Source organism: Oryzias latipes, chromosome 15 (assembly GCF_053564925.1).
Source record: "Oryzias latipes strain Hd-rR chromosome 15, Olatipes_Hd-rR_3.1".
In the NCBI taxonomy this organism is placed as follows: Eukaryota; Metazoa; Chordata; class Actinopteri; order Beloniformes; family Adrianichthyidae; genus Oryzias; species Oryzias latipes.
In genome coordinates this window covers 12,835,490-12,853,825 of record NC_136251.1, presented here as the reverse complement: position 1 = coordinate 12,853,825, position 18,336 = coordinate 12,835,490, and the positions used below count along the sequence as shown (strand labels likewise).

At 38.6% G+C, this 18,336-nt stretch overlaps 2 protein-coding genes across 3 annotated transcripts in view; one reads left to right on the top strand and one right to left on the bottom strand.

Moving 5' to 3' along the window:
* Positions 1-2,313: 2,313 nt before the first annotated feature.
* Positions 2,314-11,328, bottom strand: sult6b1 (sulfotransferase family, cytosolic, 6b, member 1). The gene is made up of 7 exons (XM_023963416.2): positions 10,983-11,328; positions 7,982-8,094; positions 6,962-7,051; positions 6,569-6,692; positions 5,049-5,143; positions 4,007-4,163; positions 2,314-3,827 (listed from the first exon to the last, which is right to left on the bottom strand). Exons 1-7 carry the CDS (start codon positions 11,176-11,178, stop codon positions 3,700-3,702), a joined length of 903 nt encoding a protein of 300 aa, XP_023819184.1. The 5' UTR covers positions 11,179-11,328; the 3' UTR covers positions 2,314-3,699.
* Positions 11,329-14,585: 3,257 nt separating this feature from the next.
* Positions 14,586-18,336, top strand: part of slc30a6 (solute carrier family 30 member 6) — an 80,348-nt gene continuing 76,597 nt past the window's right edge. For both annotated transcript variants that reach the window (XM_023963160.2, XM_023963159.2), the window contains exons 1-2: positions 14,586-14,805; positions 18,003-18,049. In XM_023963160.2, the coding sequence (XP_023818928.1) occupies positions 14,622-14,805; positions 18,003-18,049 (231 nt within the window). In that variant the 5' untranslated portion in view covers positions 14,586-14,621. The remainder of the gene's footprint in view (positions 14,806-18,002; positions 18,050-18,336) is intronic.

Here is an 18,336-nt window from a genome sequence, read left to right as displayed (position 1 = left end):
AATGTGTTCTTCCCATTAAGGCCATCATGAGGCGTTCTCAGGAGAGAGCCACATACCAAAGCCGATTGAACTGCCTGGAAGAATCAGGCAGTTCCTACATTTTAGATACTGATGCCTGAATCAAGCAGTTTAAAAAAAAAAACGCTAGGAAAAAAACCATCTCATGTTAGTCCTATGAAAACCATAATTAGAAACCTTTTGGTTTAAAGCTATTTCTAGATGTTTTCATTATCTACTCATCTTCAGACTTATAGTGTTATTTCCTCCTCCTCACACAGAGGTTTTGTCATCAACTCATATTGGTTTGCAGAAAGTCTGTGTGCATTTGCACTGAAGTGAACCACACCTGGATTCATCTGCAAGTCAGCAAAAAAAAGCTTGATCTTTATAGCAGGGGCAGACTTACCATTAGAAAACGTAATAAAATGTCTAAAATGATTGACACATCCAGTATTTGTTAAACCACAACCACTGAAATGGCAAAAGAATGCTCATCTGAAATGTTTTTGTTCTCCCCATCTCTATGTAGCAATGGACTAGTCTGTCAACTCTTCAAAGAGATTTAAAAAGAAAATAAAGTGGTTAGATATAGCGTAGTTATCCAAGCATGTGTGAAAAAAGGGAAAAGGGGCAAAAATAAAGCAAGAACTTTGTTGACACACTTACAACAGTGCAGGAAGTGTGACAACAGGAAAAAAAGGAACATATTTGAATGAATTTTCTAAAGAATATAAGGAGAAACAAGAACGAGAAAGAAGAGGTGAAGCAAGGGAGGAGCAGCAAATAGTCATTTTGACAACTTTTTCTTTTATTTTTACACCACTTCATGCAGTAATGTCTTGTTCCATCTTTTAAGTATGTTTGTGTCTTGTTTTGAGTTCTTTAGAAAAAATGACAAATTAAGGAAAAGGTAGAGAGTCATTTGCTGCTATTTAAAAGTGAGTGGGTAACAAAGTAGCGCATGCTCAATATTTTTCCATAAAAAAACAAAAACAAACATAATATACTCCTTTAAATTTAAATGTGATTTAAGTTTTGAAATGCTTTTCAAAACCTTTGGATTTCTGACATTAATGTTGTCTAAAAGCAGACCAGTGAAGAAGTTATTTGATGGACGTTTTAACCAAGTAAGTATTTTTTAAAATGATCAATACAACACAAATATGTGTCGCCGTTCACCTAGGGCACCAAAACCGCCAACTGGACCAGAGTTCTCTTGTTTGGTATAAAGGGCCGCAGTGGCTCAGGCGGTTCATCAGGTCGTCCAGTGATCGAAGGGACGGCGGTTCGATCCCGCTCCACCCAGCCAACTGTCATTGTGTCCTTGGGCAAGACACTTGACCCTCCTTTCCTCCAGTGTGGCTCCACTAGTGTTTGAATGTGCATGAATGTCCCAGTGATGGTCAGAGGGTCCATAGGCACGAACTGGCAGCCACGCCTCTGTCAGTCTGCCCCAGGGCAGCTGTGGATACAACAGTAGCTACCATCACCAACCATGAATGAATAATGGACACTCTGTAAGTGCTTTGAGTGTCTGGAAAAGCGCAGATAAATCCAATCCATTGTGAACTAGTGTTCAGGTGAGTTTTAACAGCTTTCAAAGCAATCTGGTGGGGATTGAATAAGACTCAAATCTATTGTTTGCATTCTATCAGTCAAAGTGAGGATAAAGATGTCAAACTCAGACACACACAAGCACGGGGATCCAATCCGTCGATGTGATTTAAAGAATTTTAGCATCAACTAACGTGAAGAGATAGCTTTATTTATCACAGTAAAGTGCAGTCATATATTTTTCGGTTCATACAGGAAATGGGCATTTTAATGTATCTGTGAGCAGAGGCAGGTAGAGGATCCAAGAATGATACTCAAGTAAAAGTAATGTTACTTAAAAAAATTTCACTCTAGTATAAGAGTCTAAAAGTGGGCATCCAAATAGTAAGAGTAAGAGGACAAAAGGAATTGTTGATCATCTTGAACTTTGTTTGCAGATGTTGATGAAAAAAGATGTGAAGTAGCTGAATGAAAAGGAACTTCCTCTCCCTTACAGTCTTATTGACATTTTTTAACGTACTAAAAACAAATCTTGGATTATTACTGATGTTGAAAAAGAAAGCCTTTGTTTTCTGCTCTTGAAGCAAAACCTCATCACATCACTGCTGCTTTACTACAACACTTGTTTTTTGGAGATTTCAACATTCTCCCCGTTCCTACAAAGTTCAAGTTGTACTGTTGTGTTCAGCGTGTTTGTAAAGTTAAAGTGGTTTTCCTTTTCCATTGGTACTTTCAGATGTGATGAGTGATAATGAAATGTTCTGTCAAAGACGCATTTTGATTTTATTGTGTATCCCTAAAACAAATGGTACAAAAGTTTCAAACAAAAGAAACTCAACAGTTACAACCATTTATAACCAAATAAGAGTACTGCTTTATCATCATGAATCTACTCAAGTAAAAGTAAAAAGTATGGTGCAGAACTTTGAAAAGTACATTTAACTAAAAGTTACTTAAGTAAATGTAACTGAGTAAGTCATTACTAACCACCTTTGTCTGTGACAGTATTTTATGGCTCCCATTATAAACTCGAGTGAAGTTTCCAGATAAGTGTTTTATGTAGCTGCCAAGTGAGACGGTGGCCCTGAAGTCCAAAACACATCAACAAATCACTCAACGCAAAGACACGTTAGAGATCACAATGACAATTAAAAAAGAAAAAAGGAAGAAACACTAGTTACATTAAAAAAATTCCGTAAACCAAAACAGAAAAAAAAAACTTTTTGGAAAAAAAAGGCATATCCAGAAATCCAAATTAAATGTTAAAAAAAAAAGCAAAAGCAAAAAATGAAACAAAATAAGAAACCAGAAAAGGTATAGGTGTTATGGGACATCATTGATTGGATGATGTTTGAGGTTGGAAAAAGAGGGAAAGCAGAAGGATATTTTGACAGAACTGTAGTAAAGGATTGATGGAGCAATCACCAAACGTTTGCTGTGGCTGTGGTGTCACTAACAACGTTGGGAGTTACAGGTATTGGAAAAATGCTAACGTTGCTAACGTGTTACAAACAGGTTCTAGAGTTACTTGGAATGCAGTTAATAAAGTCTGACTGACTGACTTATCTCTGACTCTTTTGTCTCACTTAATGCACTACATAGTTCAGTGCGCCTTAAATATGACATACATTTGATTGACAGTGTACCTTATAATAATGTGATGTGATTTAGACTTCAGGGCCAGCGTAGAAAGTAGAACAAATTTGAAACAAGCTGAGTTAAAAAAAAAACTTTCCATTATTTACTTGGAGACTGATTGTGAAGAATTTTTTTTTTTCTGGTGTCTGATGTCGTTGCTTCTGTTTCTGTCACAAGACTTTGTAAACAGCACAAAAACCGGCTTTAAAGTCAAAGCAAATATGGAAGCATGTATGCTCCATAAGAAGAGCACTTTAACAGTTTAAAGAACGTTCGGACATTTTTTTCCTGTGGAACATTAAGAAGTTATTTTATTTTGTTTCCCCCCATGTCATCCTTTCCCAAAGCAGAACTGAAGCATCTGTGCAGCAATCTTTCTTAAACAACCATCTTAACAAACCTCAGATTAAAACGCTTTCTAGTTATTATTCAAATGATTTCTAAATCTAACAGGATCGGCGGGGACGCCTGGCAGACTCATCTCTGAGAGGAACATCTTCTGTTTCTCTACAGGCAGTGCTTCTGGTAGTCCAGTTTGGCTCCCAACTTGGTTCCTGCCACATGTTTGTTGAAGGCCTCATCCATTTCTCGGCTCTGTTCTGGGGTAAAATGGTTTTTCCAGTCCCCAACCTCACCTGCACAGACATGGAAAAATGATTAACAATAACTGAATCTAAACTTTGGCTGTGTTCCGGAGAGTCCATAGGGGTTTTAGGTTGGTTAATTTAAACCTGAAATAATCAGTTCCAAATGTCATTTAACCTGGAAGATACAAATTTCTTATCAAAAAGCATCAGATTCAGTGTGTAATCACCTTTTCTAAAGAAGACGTTTCCTATGTTGCCATGAGATTGGCCGGAGTTTTCTTTCATGGCGTTGAAAGTGCTCTTCTCTGCGATTTGTTGGACCTGAGCCTCTGTCAGGGTGAAGCCAAAGAAGTTTGAGATTTGATGGACACCTGCCTTCAGATCCTGCAGGACAAGTAAAAACCAACAAGTTCAGCCTGCACAGTGCAGAAACAGATCTCTTGAAAATCAGTCAAATTTTTTTTTAAATTTCCTTTAAATAAGCAAAAAATCTGCCAATGAAGTAAGAAAAACACTGATTTTAAGGAAAAAGGTCTAGTCACTAAGACATGTTTTCTCAAACTAAGATCATTTTGCCATTTAAAAACTTATTTTTCTTACAAGACAGAAAATAAGACATATTTTCTTGAAAAGGGGTCTTTTTACTTTCAAACAAAGCGACTGACTTTAACTGTAAATAATTGACACAAGCACAAATATAGTGGGATGCAGGGCTGCTGCAAAATTCTTTGGAGATTTGGGAAAAATGACCCCCCCCCCCCTTTAAATCAACATTAATTATTCTTGAAAAGTACCTTGACACTAAAAAAAAGTAGAACAACATTTTTAAAGCTAAAAATTCGAACCGTTCAAAGAGAGATGACCATTCGGAAGTTTAAATAAAAGAACTAAAAAGAACAAATCAAAAAACAACCAAAATCGTTATCGGCTCCATAAATTGTAGTGCTTCCCTAAGCATAACAGACATTTGTCCAAAGGTGTCAAAATTACAAAAAAAGTTGAGTAAAAATACCAATTGATTTGAAACTATACAAAAAAACACACACAGTAACAAAGTATATTCATTTATTGTGGTTTGAAGTGGGCCCCCAAACTCAAGAATTTACCCACCATGCCTGTGGGAAAACAGCATCTCTGCTGAGATGAACTTGTTTGGTTGATGAAGAAATAAAAAAGCCCCATACTAATATGGAAAATTAGTTTTCCCTTTTTTTAAGAAAGGGAATGTGCTAAAACATGACAAATGTTAAAAAAAAAAAAGCTTTTTACCTGTTTTAAGTCTTCATAGGTGACAATCATTACATTAGGATCGTCAATTTTTTTGTCCCAGGCCAAAGCGTGATCGAAGTATGACCCCCAGGCAACTGCAGAAATGCACAGAACCAACAATCCTCAGAGTCCAAACTGAAACAACAAGCTGAAAGCACTGGTCAGCTAAATAGCAAATGTGAGTAGAACTGTCAAAATGTTTTTACAGTATTTAGTGATAGTCAGCACAAAGGACCACGCCTTAAAAAACGACATAAATACTTGCAGAAATGTCTAAACATGCTGTTTGCGAGTCTTAATCTGTATTTAGGGGGTGTAGGTTTGGTGGGTAATCCGAGAAAAAAAAATCTAAAAACTTTGAGGATCAAAAAAGTACTCCTTGCTTTATTTGTTTTCTTTATTTAACCTAAAGTCCCACTCCAATTATGTTTTGATCTACTGTAAAAGAGTTCTTGTGTCTATTTCTAGGACATAATTTCTTCAGAGCGGCAGGAGTTCATTAGAATTTCATCTCTCAGTTGTTGGTGGGACTGTGGCAGGAAGTAAGTCTGCACTTATTTCCCATCATGCCTTTGTCCTGTCTTCTTTGTCCTGCCAGCTTGTAGTTTCTATGCAACAACTCAAAACTTTTTAAAAACAGCATTTTTTTTCAGCTAACCTTGATTCACAACAATTTAAATAAAGAAATAATAAGAAATGACCTTGTAGGCTGAATTTTCCTTATATATGTTCTTCATCATGAGAAAAATGCCATAAGAACATGTTAAAAACATCAAAAAACACCCTGTTCATTGGAGTGGGTCTAAATTCAACTGCTAGTGTTGTGGATTCTTTCTAAAATTCCATGCATTATTCTTAAATTGTTGATTCGTGAGTCAACCAGAAAAAACTCCAGTTTAACCTCAATGTTGTTTTTATCTTTAACTTTTCATATACCGGTAGTAGAGCCAGATTTTTTTACTCTCCCTAGTCAGCTATTAAGTGTTTATTAGTGGCTATTAGACCATAAACACTGCAAAGCTCAACTTTATTAACCTCAGAATGCAGGAACGAAGAACAAAAGCTAGGAAGTTTAACAAGCACACAGACAAATTGAATGTTATTCCTCAGGATTAAGATGATAAAATTACTTAAGCAATAATGGAGCAACAACCCGAGTAGCTAAACTCGACCGGAAATTTGATTACAATTCTTCATATACCTTAAAAAGGTTCAGAACATAATTTGTTTTTTTTATTCTTATAGGAAAAGAACATTTGAAAAAATCAAATATTGTTTGTGACTGGTTTAATAAAATAATCGTCTATTTAATTTCAATTAGGCATCTCTTTCCTGAAACCTCCATAATAATAAAAGTCCAAAAATATTAACTTTTCATTGAAAAATACTTTATTTAAAGTCGTTATCATTTTATGTCATGTCTATTTTTCTTTTAAATGTTAGCAGAAACGGTTGTTCAAATGTTTTGTCAAAATGTTCTGGAAAAAAAAAAGAATCTTAAATTTGTAATCTTCACTCACCTTCTCCCTTCATGAACTGGGAGAAGAAAGAATCCCAGGACACAGTTGGAAGGACTGGGTTGTTGTTGCAGAAATGATAATAGGAAACAAGGGTGTCCTTGGGGTTTCTAAAGATCACCATTATCTTTGCATTGAAGAAAAGACAAATCAAGAAAAAGTGAAGAAAACCTGTTAATAATTAGAAGCTAATTAGACAGGTTTTATTCTGAATCTGTAAGGTAAATGATTTCTCCTTCAGTGAACTGTTTTTGAAACATTTGTTGTTTTTTTCTTACAAATTAAAGCTCGAGTACTTAAATTACAATGAGTTATCATGCAATTATATGAAATGATGTACATGATGAAATCCTGTCGTTTGATAGTTGAGTTGTAGACCTGAACATTTAAACTTACCTTTGTTTTCTTTTCATAGAAGGAGGGGGGGATGTTGTCGGGGTAAAGGTGAGTCCCTAAAAACCTCGGAGAGGGCGACTCCTCCATCACCTGAGTGCAAACAATACAGAGACATTTTGGTTTTGCATTTTTTTTTTCAAAATTGTTTTTATTGGATTTTAGAGGAGCAATAGTAAACACATGATAACAACAATGATTACACTTTTTTTTCCTCCCCCCATTGAAACCTAGAACAAAAAAACAAAAAAACAAAAAACAAAACCTTAACAGAAAGGCGATACACATCCCATCACTAAGCCTAATATACACCAAAAACTTACAATAATAGTAATGAATCATTAAAATTAAGAAAATAAAATGGCAGCACAACATATGTGACATATCAAAAGAAACTCTCCAGGGATCACGAATAGGAGATGTGTAAAGCATTAGAACACACACAAAAAAACAAAAAAAAAACAAAGACAAAACATAAAAAAGGTCTTCATAAATAGAGAACAAATAGTTCAGGTCAGTGATATTTTAAAGTAACAATGAGTGAGCGCAAACGAAATAATCGAAATACCTAAAAGTATATTTTTTAGGAAAATAAGAGCTAGCTAGGTGGGAATGTTACGTGATTGTAAGGTGTTAACATGTCCAAAAAAGGGTTGCCAAATTTTAAAGAACTTGCCCGTGGCGCCACGTAGAGTAAACTTAATCTTTTCAAGTTTACTATAGTGCAAAACTTCCTTGATCCAGATTTCTAGCGTAGGAGGACAGGGAGACTTCCAACACAACAAAATCCTGCGTCTTGCCAAAAAAGTGAGAAGTGCCCCAAAATCAGATTGTAGTGTTGGCCAGTTTGTCATATTGGGGATGACCCCAAACAAGGCAGTTAACGGCTCAGGTTTGAGGGGCAATTTGAGGGTCTGCGATAAGAATCCGAAGGCGTTAGTTGGTTTTGCATTTTGACGTGCAGTTTGTCACACACACACACACACACACACACCTACACACACACACACGCACATTCAGTACCTTTACAACTTCAGGTCCAAAAAACTCAATGAGTGGTGGTGTTTTCCTTTCATTTTTCTCCCCTGTGGCCTCAGCAATAATCTTTTTTAAAACTCCGACCATCCAGTTGAAACCTGCACAAAAACCACACACAAACACCACAAATACGTAAAAATATTTTAAAGCAAGAGTGTGTCAAACAGTGTAAAATGTACAACACTGAGCCCAAAGGGGAATGCAAAGTTGTGTTGATGCCCTACATTCTCTCTATTTCTCAGTTTTTCTTTAATTTAACACATTTTTGTTGCTTTTTAGCGTCACAAGCATTATTGTGGTCTTTCAGGTTTGTTTGTTAAATTATGAGACCCTCAGTGGAAAATGAAAAATCACTTCAGGTCATTTAGAGGTCTCTGATCATTTTGCTTCCCTTAAGCATGTGTGCACACCTCACTAAAAAGGCTTCAGACCTACAAAAACTTTTTATTGGTGACTTTGCAGATCTCCTGAGAGCAGGTCAAAGCTCAGGGGTTTGAGTCATTTTTTCATAGAAAACATTTATTGTCTTTTTAAGATTTTGCTAATTACTTTCCATTTTATTTATTTAGTGTTGTTGTGGAAGAGTGTACGCCCTGTGACTGGAGTATTGTGAGTTCAAATCTAGGCCGAGTCATACAAAAGACTCCAATAATGGGACCCACCTGCTAGACACTCAGCATTAAGGGGTTTGTATTGGGGGGGTTAATGGCTGTGCCTGCAGCTCCCCCAGGGAATGGGTCAAATGCAGAGAACAAATTTCACACACCTAGGTGTGTGACAGATAATGGTACATTAACTTTAACTACATAGTTAGGCAGTAGTTAACCAAAGACCCACAGTGGATAAAGCTTATCGCTTCCCCTGGGAATCAAAACCTGTTTGCCCATGCGCCATTTGTACACCATCCAGCTGCTGCATTTTATTTTATCATTGATGCTTTAAAATCTGAGGTTTTCTTTGTGCATATTTGGTTAGAATTCTTGTTCTTGTATCTGGTTTTATGCATCTTGATTATTTCCTCAGTTGTCATTTCTATCTTGTTTCCTGCATCAGTAAACATCACAGAATGTTCTCTGGCAATACTAGGGCAAAGGTCGGGTTGATTCTTTATCTCCTTCATACACTACCACAGCAGCAGGGCCTTTTAATCTATTGCCATTATTACTAAGGCATACTAGCCTCCTGTAATCGATCCCATACTGCAAACAGGTCACTTCGCCAACAAAACTGCAAGTATGAACATTCATAAACTCACAGATTACATGTGTTTGCCAGCACACTAATGCAGATTTCATAGAGATGAGATAGAGATGACATTAGTGAATGTAAAAGAAAATAACCCCCTCAATGGAATTTGTCTCATCTTGATGTGAATGAACCTCTGTGCTTGAAGGAGTTTTCAAAAGTAAACATTTCTCACAGAAAATTGTTACATTTCTGTAAAGGACTATAACAACAGCCACAAACTTTGCATCAAATTTGTTGTAACATCTTTTTATGGGTCAGTACATAAAAAAAACAGTTTAAAGACCCATTTCTTTTGATCTCTTGTGAACGCGTTGCTAGTGATTTTTTAATTTTTGATTATATTGTTTTTAGCCCAAATCAAAAATCATGAAAGTCTTAATATTGGACATAGTTTCTGCAGATCGTATGTAGAAATTTGCCTCTGAGTTGTGGGGGTGGGACTGTTGGTGTGGAGCAATCCCCCCCCCCGTCCCCCCCCCCCCCCCCCCCCCCCCGTCCCTTCACCCCTCACACTCTCAAGCTAACATAACCGGTGCAACAAAAATGGCGAACAACATTGGAGGTATGTATCAGAATGGAGCAGAGCAGGGAGCTTGTGCCCTGCCCAGCGTGTTTTCTACGTCACAAATTACAATTTTTTTTAAATGGCTTTTTTTGTCTCCTCTTGATTCACAACAATTTGAATGAATAACTACTCAGAAATGCTTTTTTGAGGTAATTTTTCTATACATGTCCTCCATCATCAGAAAAATATCACATTAAAAATGTTAAAAACATACAAAAACAAAATTTTCAGCAGTTTAATGGTAATAAAGTGCAGTCGTCCATGGTCTGAACCTGTTTTATCCATTAGGGTCACGGGGTTGTCGAAGCCTTACCCAGCCACTGATGGGCAAAGGCTGGTAATAAAGTGTTATATAATATTTATCTCTATTTCAAGTTATGTCAACTAGGAATCAAGTCTTCATTGACAACTACGACCTGAACCTATAAAGCCAGTGTTGGGAATATGTGACATAAAAGCACTCAAGTTAATTAGGAACAGCTGTCTTTCTTGGTTCAGTTGTGTGGAATTTACTCAAATAAACAAAGTACACGAACGAATCTGCCTCTCTTGGGTGTTACTGGAACAAAGGGAGCTGTGTGAGCTGACTAAGCTGGTTGTGAACATTTTTTTTTGTGTTTTTTCTGTCACCTTTTGTTCTGAGTAAACGGCTGGTCGATTCTTCTTTCATCAGCAGCTGATGGATGAAGGGTGTCGCTCTGTGTTTGTAGACACAGGTGTGAAGGTGCAGGGAAAACAGTTTTTTTGTCCTCACAATGTTCTTTGTTAAAATGCAATTGAAGACTGAGGTCTGCCAAGCATCAAGTAGGAGAAAGTGCATACCCTCACCTTCAACAAACACGCAGAACCAGAGGTGCAGGTTCCGGGCGAAAGATATCCATCATTTAACTTCAGCCCTAATTCTGCTGTCACGAAGGATGCAGAATCACAGTAGCGGATCATTGTGACATAATACAACTGCATTTCCAGCTGAACCCATCCAATAATCTCAGCTGCAGAATCTCACAAGAATCTTGAAAGAATTGTCTGTGTTTGCAGCTTTCTAATTAGGAAATGTGGTGACTAATGGGATGTCTGAATATATCTGAATATGAATGTTTTGTGGGATTTAAAAACAAAACTATTTGGATTCAAAAAGTCTTTCCAGTTTGATTGCAGATCTCTGTTACTCACCACACTTGGGATAAGCCACCAGCATTAAGTCATCCTCCCTGGCCTTCAGGTTGTCCAGAGCCGTCATGTGCTCCTCAGGACACATAAGGGTCGGGTATAGCACCCCCTTGTATCGGTACAACTTTTTGTCTTCACTCATTTCCTTTGCCATCTGGATTTTGCCTTGCATCTTGTTGAAGACTGGATCGGTGCTCATCCTGATGAGGGAGTGAAGCTGCACACAAAAGAATGGCAAAAGGTCAAGAACGGCTTTGGAGAAAGTTGTTGGAGTAAGAGGTGCAGAACTGTAGCTGGACTGAGAGCAAACAGGGAGTGCCTGGAAAGACAGACAAAGTTTAGGGGGAGAAGGAAGAGGAGGAGCAAGAGGAGGAGGCGGGGAGGGCCCCTCCTCTCGGCACGCAAACACATGCAGTATGGACTCCGGAAAACCTCACAGGAAACTCCAAATCTAGACTTCCTCAAAAGGCAGTTAAGAGAAAAAAACTTTCATTGTCTTCTACATGATTCCTCCAACTCTGTTATGAAACACAACTCCCATCCTTGGTCAAAATGCAACCTGGAATGTGATCTCTAATTTGTTCATAACAAATAAATTATATAAAAGTATAATATAAGGATTTTAATATAACTAAAAAAAATTTACATATGATTATCAGAGACATGAATGCAACTAAGGGACTTATTCAAAATCGTATTTTGGTTTGTGCATCACAGATGGAAGAGAACCTGATCGGATATCGTTCAAACTGTTTTGTTTTTGCTTCATGCACGTTCTAAATTGAGAAAATTTGGAGGGTGAAGTGGTTTGATGCATATTTGCGTCAATATGCATCAAAAAGTTAAATGTCTCCTAAATGTTTTCAAGAAAACTCCATATTTTTCCACCTCATGACAAAAACGAGGGCTGGTAAAAAAAACAAAAAACAACAAGATTTCATTTCAGAATTTCAAAGACTTTCCTTTGAAGCCACAGAGGCTGCTATACTGCAGATGGGGACTCGTCTGAAAAAGTGGGCTTGGTCTTGCAAATGGACTTCACTACAGTTTGCTTAAGGTGTAAATGTGAATGAAACAAAGCAACGTTTAAGCCTAAAAACTCTGAATGTCATCCTCCCTTTTGGAGCTGAGAATCCTCCACAGCCAGGCATTAAGGAGTGTTAGTGGGAGTTGGTGTGCACAGAGCACGCCTCATCACCTGAGACTGTCTAGCAGCTCACCTTGGCTGTTAAAAACAGCACGCAGAGCCTTTTAAAGCAGATTTTAAAAGCAACCCTTCTTGAAATTCAATATTATTATCAGAAACTTGAAACTGTAACTAGACAATAGTTATTATTCCTGAAACTAGTGCAGCTTTTCCCTTGTTGTTCCTGGGCAGTGGGTGCAGCAATTGTTACATATACTCGTTATTTACAAATTTGCAAAATCAATTTTTTGACCTTTTAAGCGTATTATAATGTTCATTCCTCACAAAAAACAACCCCAGGGTGGTAAATTTGATTCATTCACGCATAGAAAGACCAAAGTCCACACTAGGGTTATTGTCTTTTCCTCTCACATGATTTCATGCGCACCTCAATTAGTGGTACAAGAATCCATTCATGAAAGATTAATCTAACTTTGTGGGAATAAGCTTGAGTTAAATTCTTTTACCTAAATGGATACAATATGTACAATATCTTTTAATGATTTGGCATTTAAAAATATAACTAAAAATGCCTTTAAACATTTTATTTCCTTACCAGCACTTTTTATTTACATTAATTAAAACATACAGCTTCAAACATGAAACCTTCATCTTGGGTCTTTTAGACTGTTTTGTTTTTTGTGGTAAAAAAAATCAAGTTTTGTTTGCAGGTTTTGAACGTTTAGTGAACAAAACACACATTCCTCCCTTTGGTTCACCTTCAGCCTTTTGGAATTGAATCGATTTGGTAGATGCGAGTTTGTGATTGGACGTCTTGTTGTTTGCATCACGTGTACATAAAAAGGCAAAGACGGTAGAGACACAACAGGAAGAGAAACCAACAAAGTTGACCAAAAGACGATTCAGTTCCCTATTGATTTGCCTTTGATGCCTTTTTACTAATCTTGTTTGTGTCTGTGGCTGGCAGCCAATTCTGCTATTACCATGGTGTCTGGATTTTTCGAAACATATCTGTGTCATTTACATCCCTAACTCCATCTGAGCAGAGAAGAACCAGAATTTCCAGGTGTGAGTACACTCCTGGATTCAGCTATCAACTCTTTTTTGGGATTGGAACGATTATCAGGATCAGAACCTTTTTTTCCTCCTCTCCTGTTTTGACGTGGCCTCACTCCCTCCATCCCTGCACATTTTAATGACAGTTACCCAGGGCCCCATTCAGCTCAGAAAAGGGTGGGGGTGAAGGGTGCTCTCCATTCAGCTCACGACATGTCCACAGACATAGCCCCTTTACACACGCCGAGGATCTTACTAACTTTGATGATGGTGGATAGAATTCTGGAAGGTCACATTTAGTCTCCATAAGAAAAAATGACAATGGAAAATAAAAATGTGAGTTCTGCACATTTAACACATTTTTTCTGCCTTTTGATTACATCATTGGGTCACCTCTAAAAGCTCATTCGTTTGGACTTTTTTGTTGTTAGGTAATCGTGTTGTGCTTCAGGATTAGAACAACTCTATTTTCTATATACCGTAGTAAAAATAAAAAAAGAAGACAGGAAAGTATCGTGTTAAGTATTCACAAAACATGTGAAACATCTAAACCTCTTAGCTTCTTCAGCATAGAATAATGAATTACTCAAGAGACAAAAAGAAACAGCAAATTTTCTGATTTTAGATGTTATTAGGAAATTTTAAACCTTTATTTTATATTTTTGATTGATTGTGTTCTTATTAATTTTCCTATTCTGAGATATGGGCTACCATAATAAATTATGTCATGGTGGTTATATATTAACCTTTACCATCTTGAAACAGCTTCTAAACAATTGGATTGAGTGTTTTCAATGCATTTATTTAAATTATTCATTCATTCATTCATGAAGAATGTTTTTGGATGGGGGGAGGAAGCCGGAATTCCCAGAGAAAACCCAGGCAAACACGGGAAGAACATGCAAACTCCACACAGAAAGGTCACCCATTGGTGTTCTGTTTCGGGTCCCCCAGCCGGCACTTGAACCAGGGGCCTTCTTATTGTGAGGTAAAAGCGTCACCGTGCAGTGATTATAATTTAGTATTTAACTTATATCCAACTTTTTCTGTTTTAATATTATAAGTCAACCATATCTGTAGTTAACTGCCTAAAAGCAATTGCCAGCATTGATTGCTGTGAGAAAGTATTGCAGCAAAGTCTAATTTATTTATGATGACCTGCAACACATTTCAAAATGTTTGATTCAATAGTTTTTAATCTCATGTGTTACAACATTTATCTAACTCTACAAATGTATTGTGTCCTCTATATTTAAATTATCTTTTGGCCAACATTTGTCTGAATTTAACCACAAACTTGCTCTATTTGAAAAAATGTTTGTACATTTTATTAGTATTATTATTTTTATGTTCGTTTCCTTTTAATTTTGCTGGAACGATTTTTCTTACAACGCATGCGCAGGTGAACCGAAGAGGCTCATGGGTACAGGAAGTCCAAAATGGCGATGGACGCAATGATGTCCACGTCCACCGGTCTTTCTTACAGCAATGTCGGGGAGTTTTACCCCCGAAAGTTCGGCCCAAAGCCGGACGTGGTGCCCTCTGGGGTGACGGAGAGGAAGGTGGGACCGCTGGATAAGCCTGACATGGTGTCGGTGGATGTCCTAAACCTGCAGAATCCAGGTTTGTTATGCTAAAGCATGCTAACAGCTGCTTCCGAGTCAGAAAAAGAAATGTCCTCATCTGTCTGCTTATTATCCGTCACTAATAAGAGCTTTACGGGCTTTTATGAAGACCCCCCCCCCCCCCCCCCACACACACACACACACAGGCTGTGTTACCGTCTGCTAATGTCTGAATGTGGCTGACTGGTTTGGTGGACCGCTGTGTGTGTGTTAGTTAAGTGCAGGTGGAGTTGAAACACTTGTCTGATTGTTGGACAAGCTGGAGAAAAACTAAACGACTGTAGGTTAAAATTTTGAATTCATTTATTTCTGTTTACTTTCTTGCTTTTAGGGGGTTTAGTTTTGAACCTCTTGATTTGTTTGTTTTTTTAGCTTGATTATTCAAAAATGATCCCAGCTTTATGACAAACTGGAAGTAGCCATCAGAAGATGGTACACTGTGGTCATAGAGGGATGGACATGGTGACCAACAAGACTTTGATGTTGTAACCATGGTTAATTGGTACTAAGTGGCCCAAAGTGTGCCAAATAAAAATATCTCCTGACCATTATACCACCACCACCGCCACCAGCCTGAAACGTCAATACAAGGCAGGATAGATGTCCTTGAGTGAGGGGAGAGGGCAGCTGATGATCCTCTGCGCTGTCTTTACCACTCTATGGAGGCTCTGCCGTTCTGCTTCAGTGCAGTGGGAGAACCACACTGTGATGCGTTAGGACAGGATGGTTGAGCGGTAGAAGGTTACCAGCAGCTCCTGGCTTACATTGTTCTCTTCCTGAGCCTTTTCAGGAAGTACAGGCGCTGCTGTGCCTTCCTGATGACAGTCATGGTGTTGTTAGACCATGTGAGGTCAGCCGAGATGGTGGTGCCCAGGAGGGTGAAGGTGTGGACCCACTCCACACAGTTCTCGTTGATGTAGAGTGGTGGTGGATCTGCTCTGTTTTTCCTGAAGTCCAAGATGATCTCCTTGGTCTTGGTGGTTTTCAGGATGAGGTTATTATTAGCCTGACACCACCTGGACAGTTTCAGGACTTCGTCTCTGTAGGCCGTCTCATCGTCCCCAGAGATCAGCCCCACCACAGTAGTGTCGTCTGCAAACTTCACTGTGGTGTTGCTGGTGTGGGCTGGTCTGCAGTCTGCTGTGTAGAGCGTGTACAGCAGAGGACTCGGCACACATCCCTGTGGGGAGCCTGTGCTCAGCATCTGGGTGGAGGAGAAGTAGAGTCCTAGTTTGACTGTCTGTGGTCTGTTTGTGAGGAAGTCTTTGATCCACGAGCAGGTGAGTGGGTGGAGTCCTAGTTCAGACAGTTTGCTGACCAGAATGTCAGGAACGATCGTATTAAAGGCTGAGCTGTAGTCCACAAAGAGCACCCTGGCGTAGGTGTCTCTGTGTTCCAGGTGGCTCAGTGCAGTGTGGAGGGTGAAGGAAATGGCATCCTCCGTTGATCTGTTTGCTTTGTAAACGAACTGGAGGGGGTCAAAGGCTGGAGAAAGGCAGTCTTTTATGTGTCCTTGGAGCAGCCGTTCCAGACGCGTGGTGATGACAGGAGTGAGTGCAACTGGACGGTAGTCCTTGAGGCAGGCTGTGGATGACTTCAGGCAAGCAGGGATGGAAGCCTGAGCTAGCGACAGGTTAAAAATCCTTGTGAAGACTTGAGAGAGCTGGTCGGCACAGGCCCGCAGAACCGTCCCAGGAACTCCAATTAGGCCCAGCCGCTTTCTTGGGGTTTACCCTGCTGAACATCCGTGCCACGTCCTGTGCCTGCACAGTCAGGGTTTCGGAGCTGGAAGCAGAGTGAGGATGAGGTGATGGGACTTCAGACTGCAGTGGTGTGTGTGGTCAAAGCGTGAGGAGAACGCGTTCAGCTCTTCCGCTAGTGCAGCGCTGGAGTGTGCCTCGGTGCTGGTCTGTCCCCTGAAGTCCCCTGAAATACTCAGACTAGCTCAGCAACAATGGTTCAAAGTCACTTCAATCATCTTCCTTCCACATTCTGATGCTCGGTTTGAACTACAGCAGATCATCTTGACCATGTCTATATGCCTAAATGCATCGATTTGCTGTCATGTGATTGGCTGATTAGAAATTTGCGAAAAGAGCAGTTGGACAGGTGTACCTAATAAATTGGCCACTGAGTGTATAGTGTTACAGTAATAATATTTAAATAATAAATAATAAACCAATTTAACATTAATTTAAAATGCTGATTTAATTAAATCTTTGAAGAAAAAAATAGACAAAAAGCAACTAAGTGTTTGCTAAATGTTGCTGTTGTTAACATGTTCTTGTGGCATTTTTGTAATGATAAAGGATATATCGTAACAAAATTAAGCTCATATGGCATTTTTCAGTATTTCTTTATTCAAATTGTTCTGAATCAGGAGCGGACGAAAACATGCTGTTTGAATGAGAGCTTACTTGTGACAGAAAAAATGCTGGATGGGCTACAAGCTTCCTGCTTTCAAGCATTAGGCTAATTTCAAAATATGTATCAATTAAAAAGTACATATAAAATATATCATCAAAATAGGAGGCTGAAAGGGTAGATCCTTCAGTCTGATTTTCGAAATCCTCAAAGCAGCTGAAAACCTCACGGAGGCCCCCCCGCAGAGACGGTCCACAGAGACGGTCCACAGTGTGGACGGAGCGAGGCTTCTCTGTGGGCTCTTGTTTTGTGAGCAGACCTCCACCTGGGGATCTGAGGGCTTAAAAAGATCAATGACAAGAAGGCCTAAGACTATTAAAACATTGATAAACCAATTCATGTTTTTGTTTTTTACGCAGGTAGAGATTGTTTCTTTTTAGATCTCTAGGGAAATTACGTGGGATTCTGTTCTTCCAAACACTTATTAGATCACTCACACAGATTGAAACACACATTACAAGAATACATGAGTAAACAATGTGTTAAAATACAACAATTAACCCAATAAAACAGTTCAAAAGAGAGAATAAACAGTAATTGGACATTCAGTGTACCAAGCCTCCATCTCAAGACTGTTCGAAGCATATATTCCCTCAGTGTGTCATTCTATAGCTTCAGCTGTTAGAAGGAATCGATTTTGTGCTCCAATTAAAACAAGGATAGCAGAAATTTGGTTTAATCATTATAAATAAGTCAATGTGATTGTGAGTCTGTCATTTGTTGTCATCTTGGGGTTCTGTTTTTGTTCTTGACGCCTTTTTTCCTCCTCAGATGTGCCCATTCACAGGAAGAAGCAGGAGCACGACACCTATGTTTTGGTGAGTGTGCTATCTGAGGGGTAGGGGAGTTCACACAAGCACACAAATGCACCAAACTTCACGTTTTTCTCATGATGTCGCACATGAAACATCTGAAACAGAAACTCTTTGTTCTGCCAGCTAAATGAATGTAGAAAACATGAGAACAAAGTCATGTCGAGAGTCATCATCCTCACATGGAGAAAACCTGGAAACATTTTACTAAGAAGAATCAACCAACCAACTAAACTGAGTCCAAGATTCATCCAAGAAGCTTTTTTTTACTAGTATTTCAAAAATTTGTGAGA

Excerpts from the sequence above, each read along its gene's own strand:
- sult6b1 (XM_023963416.2), bottom strand. The coding sequence starts at position 11,178 with ATGAGCACCGATCCAGTCTTCAACAAGATGCAAGGCAAAATCCAGATG. Across the intron at positions 5,144-6,568 it reads CCAGTTCATGAAGGGAGAAG|TTGCCTGGGGGTCATACTTC; the intron begins GTGAGTGAAGAT and ends GCATTTCTGCAG. Across the intron at positions 3,828-4,006 it reads AAACGTCTTCTTTAGAAAAG|GTGAGGTTGGGGACTGGAAA; the intron begins GTGATTACACAC and ends ATGTCTGTGCAG.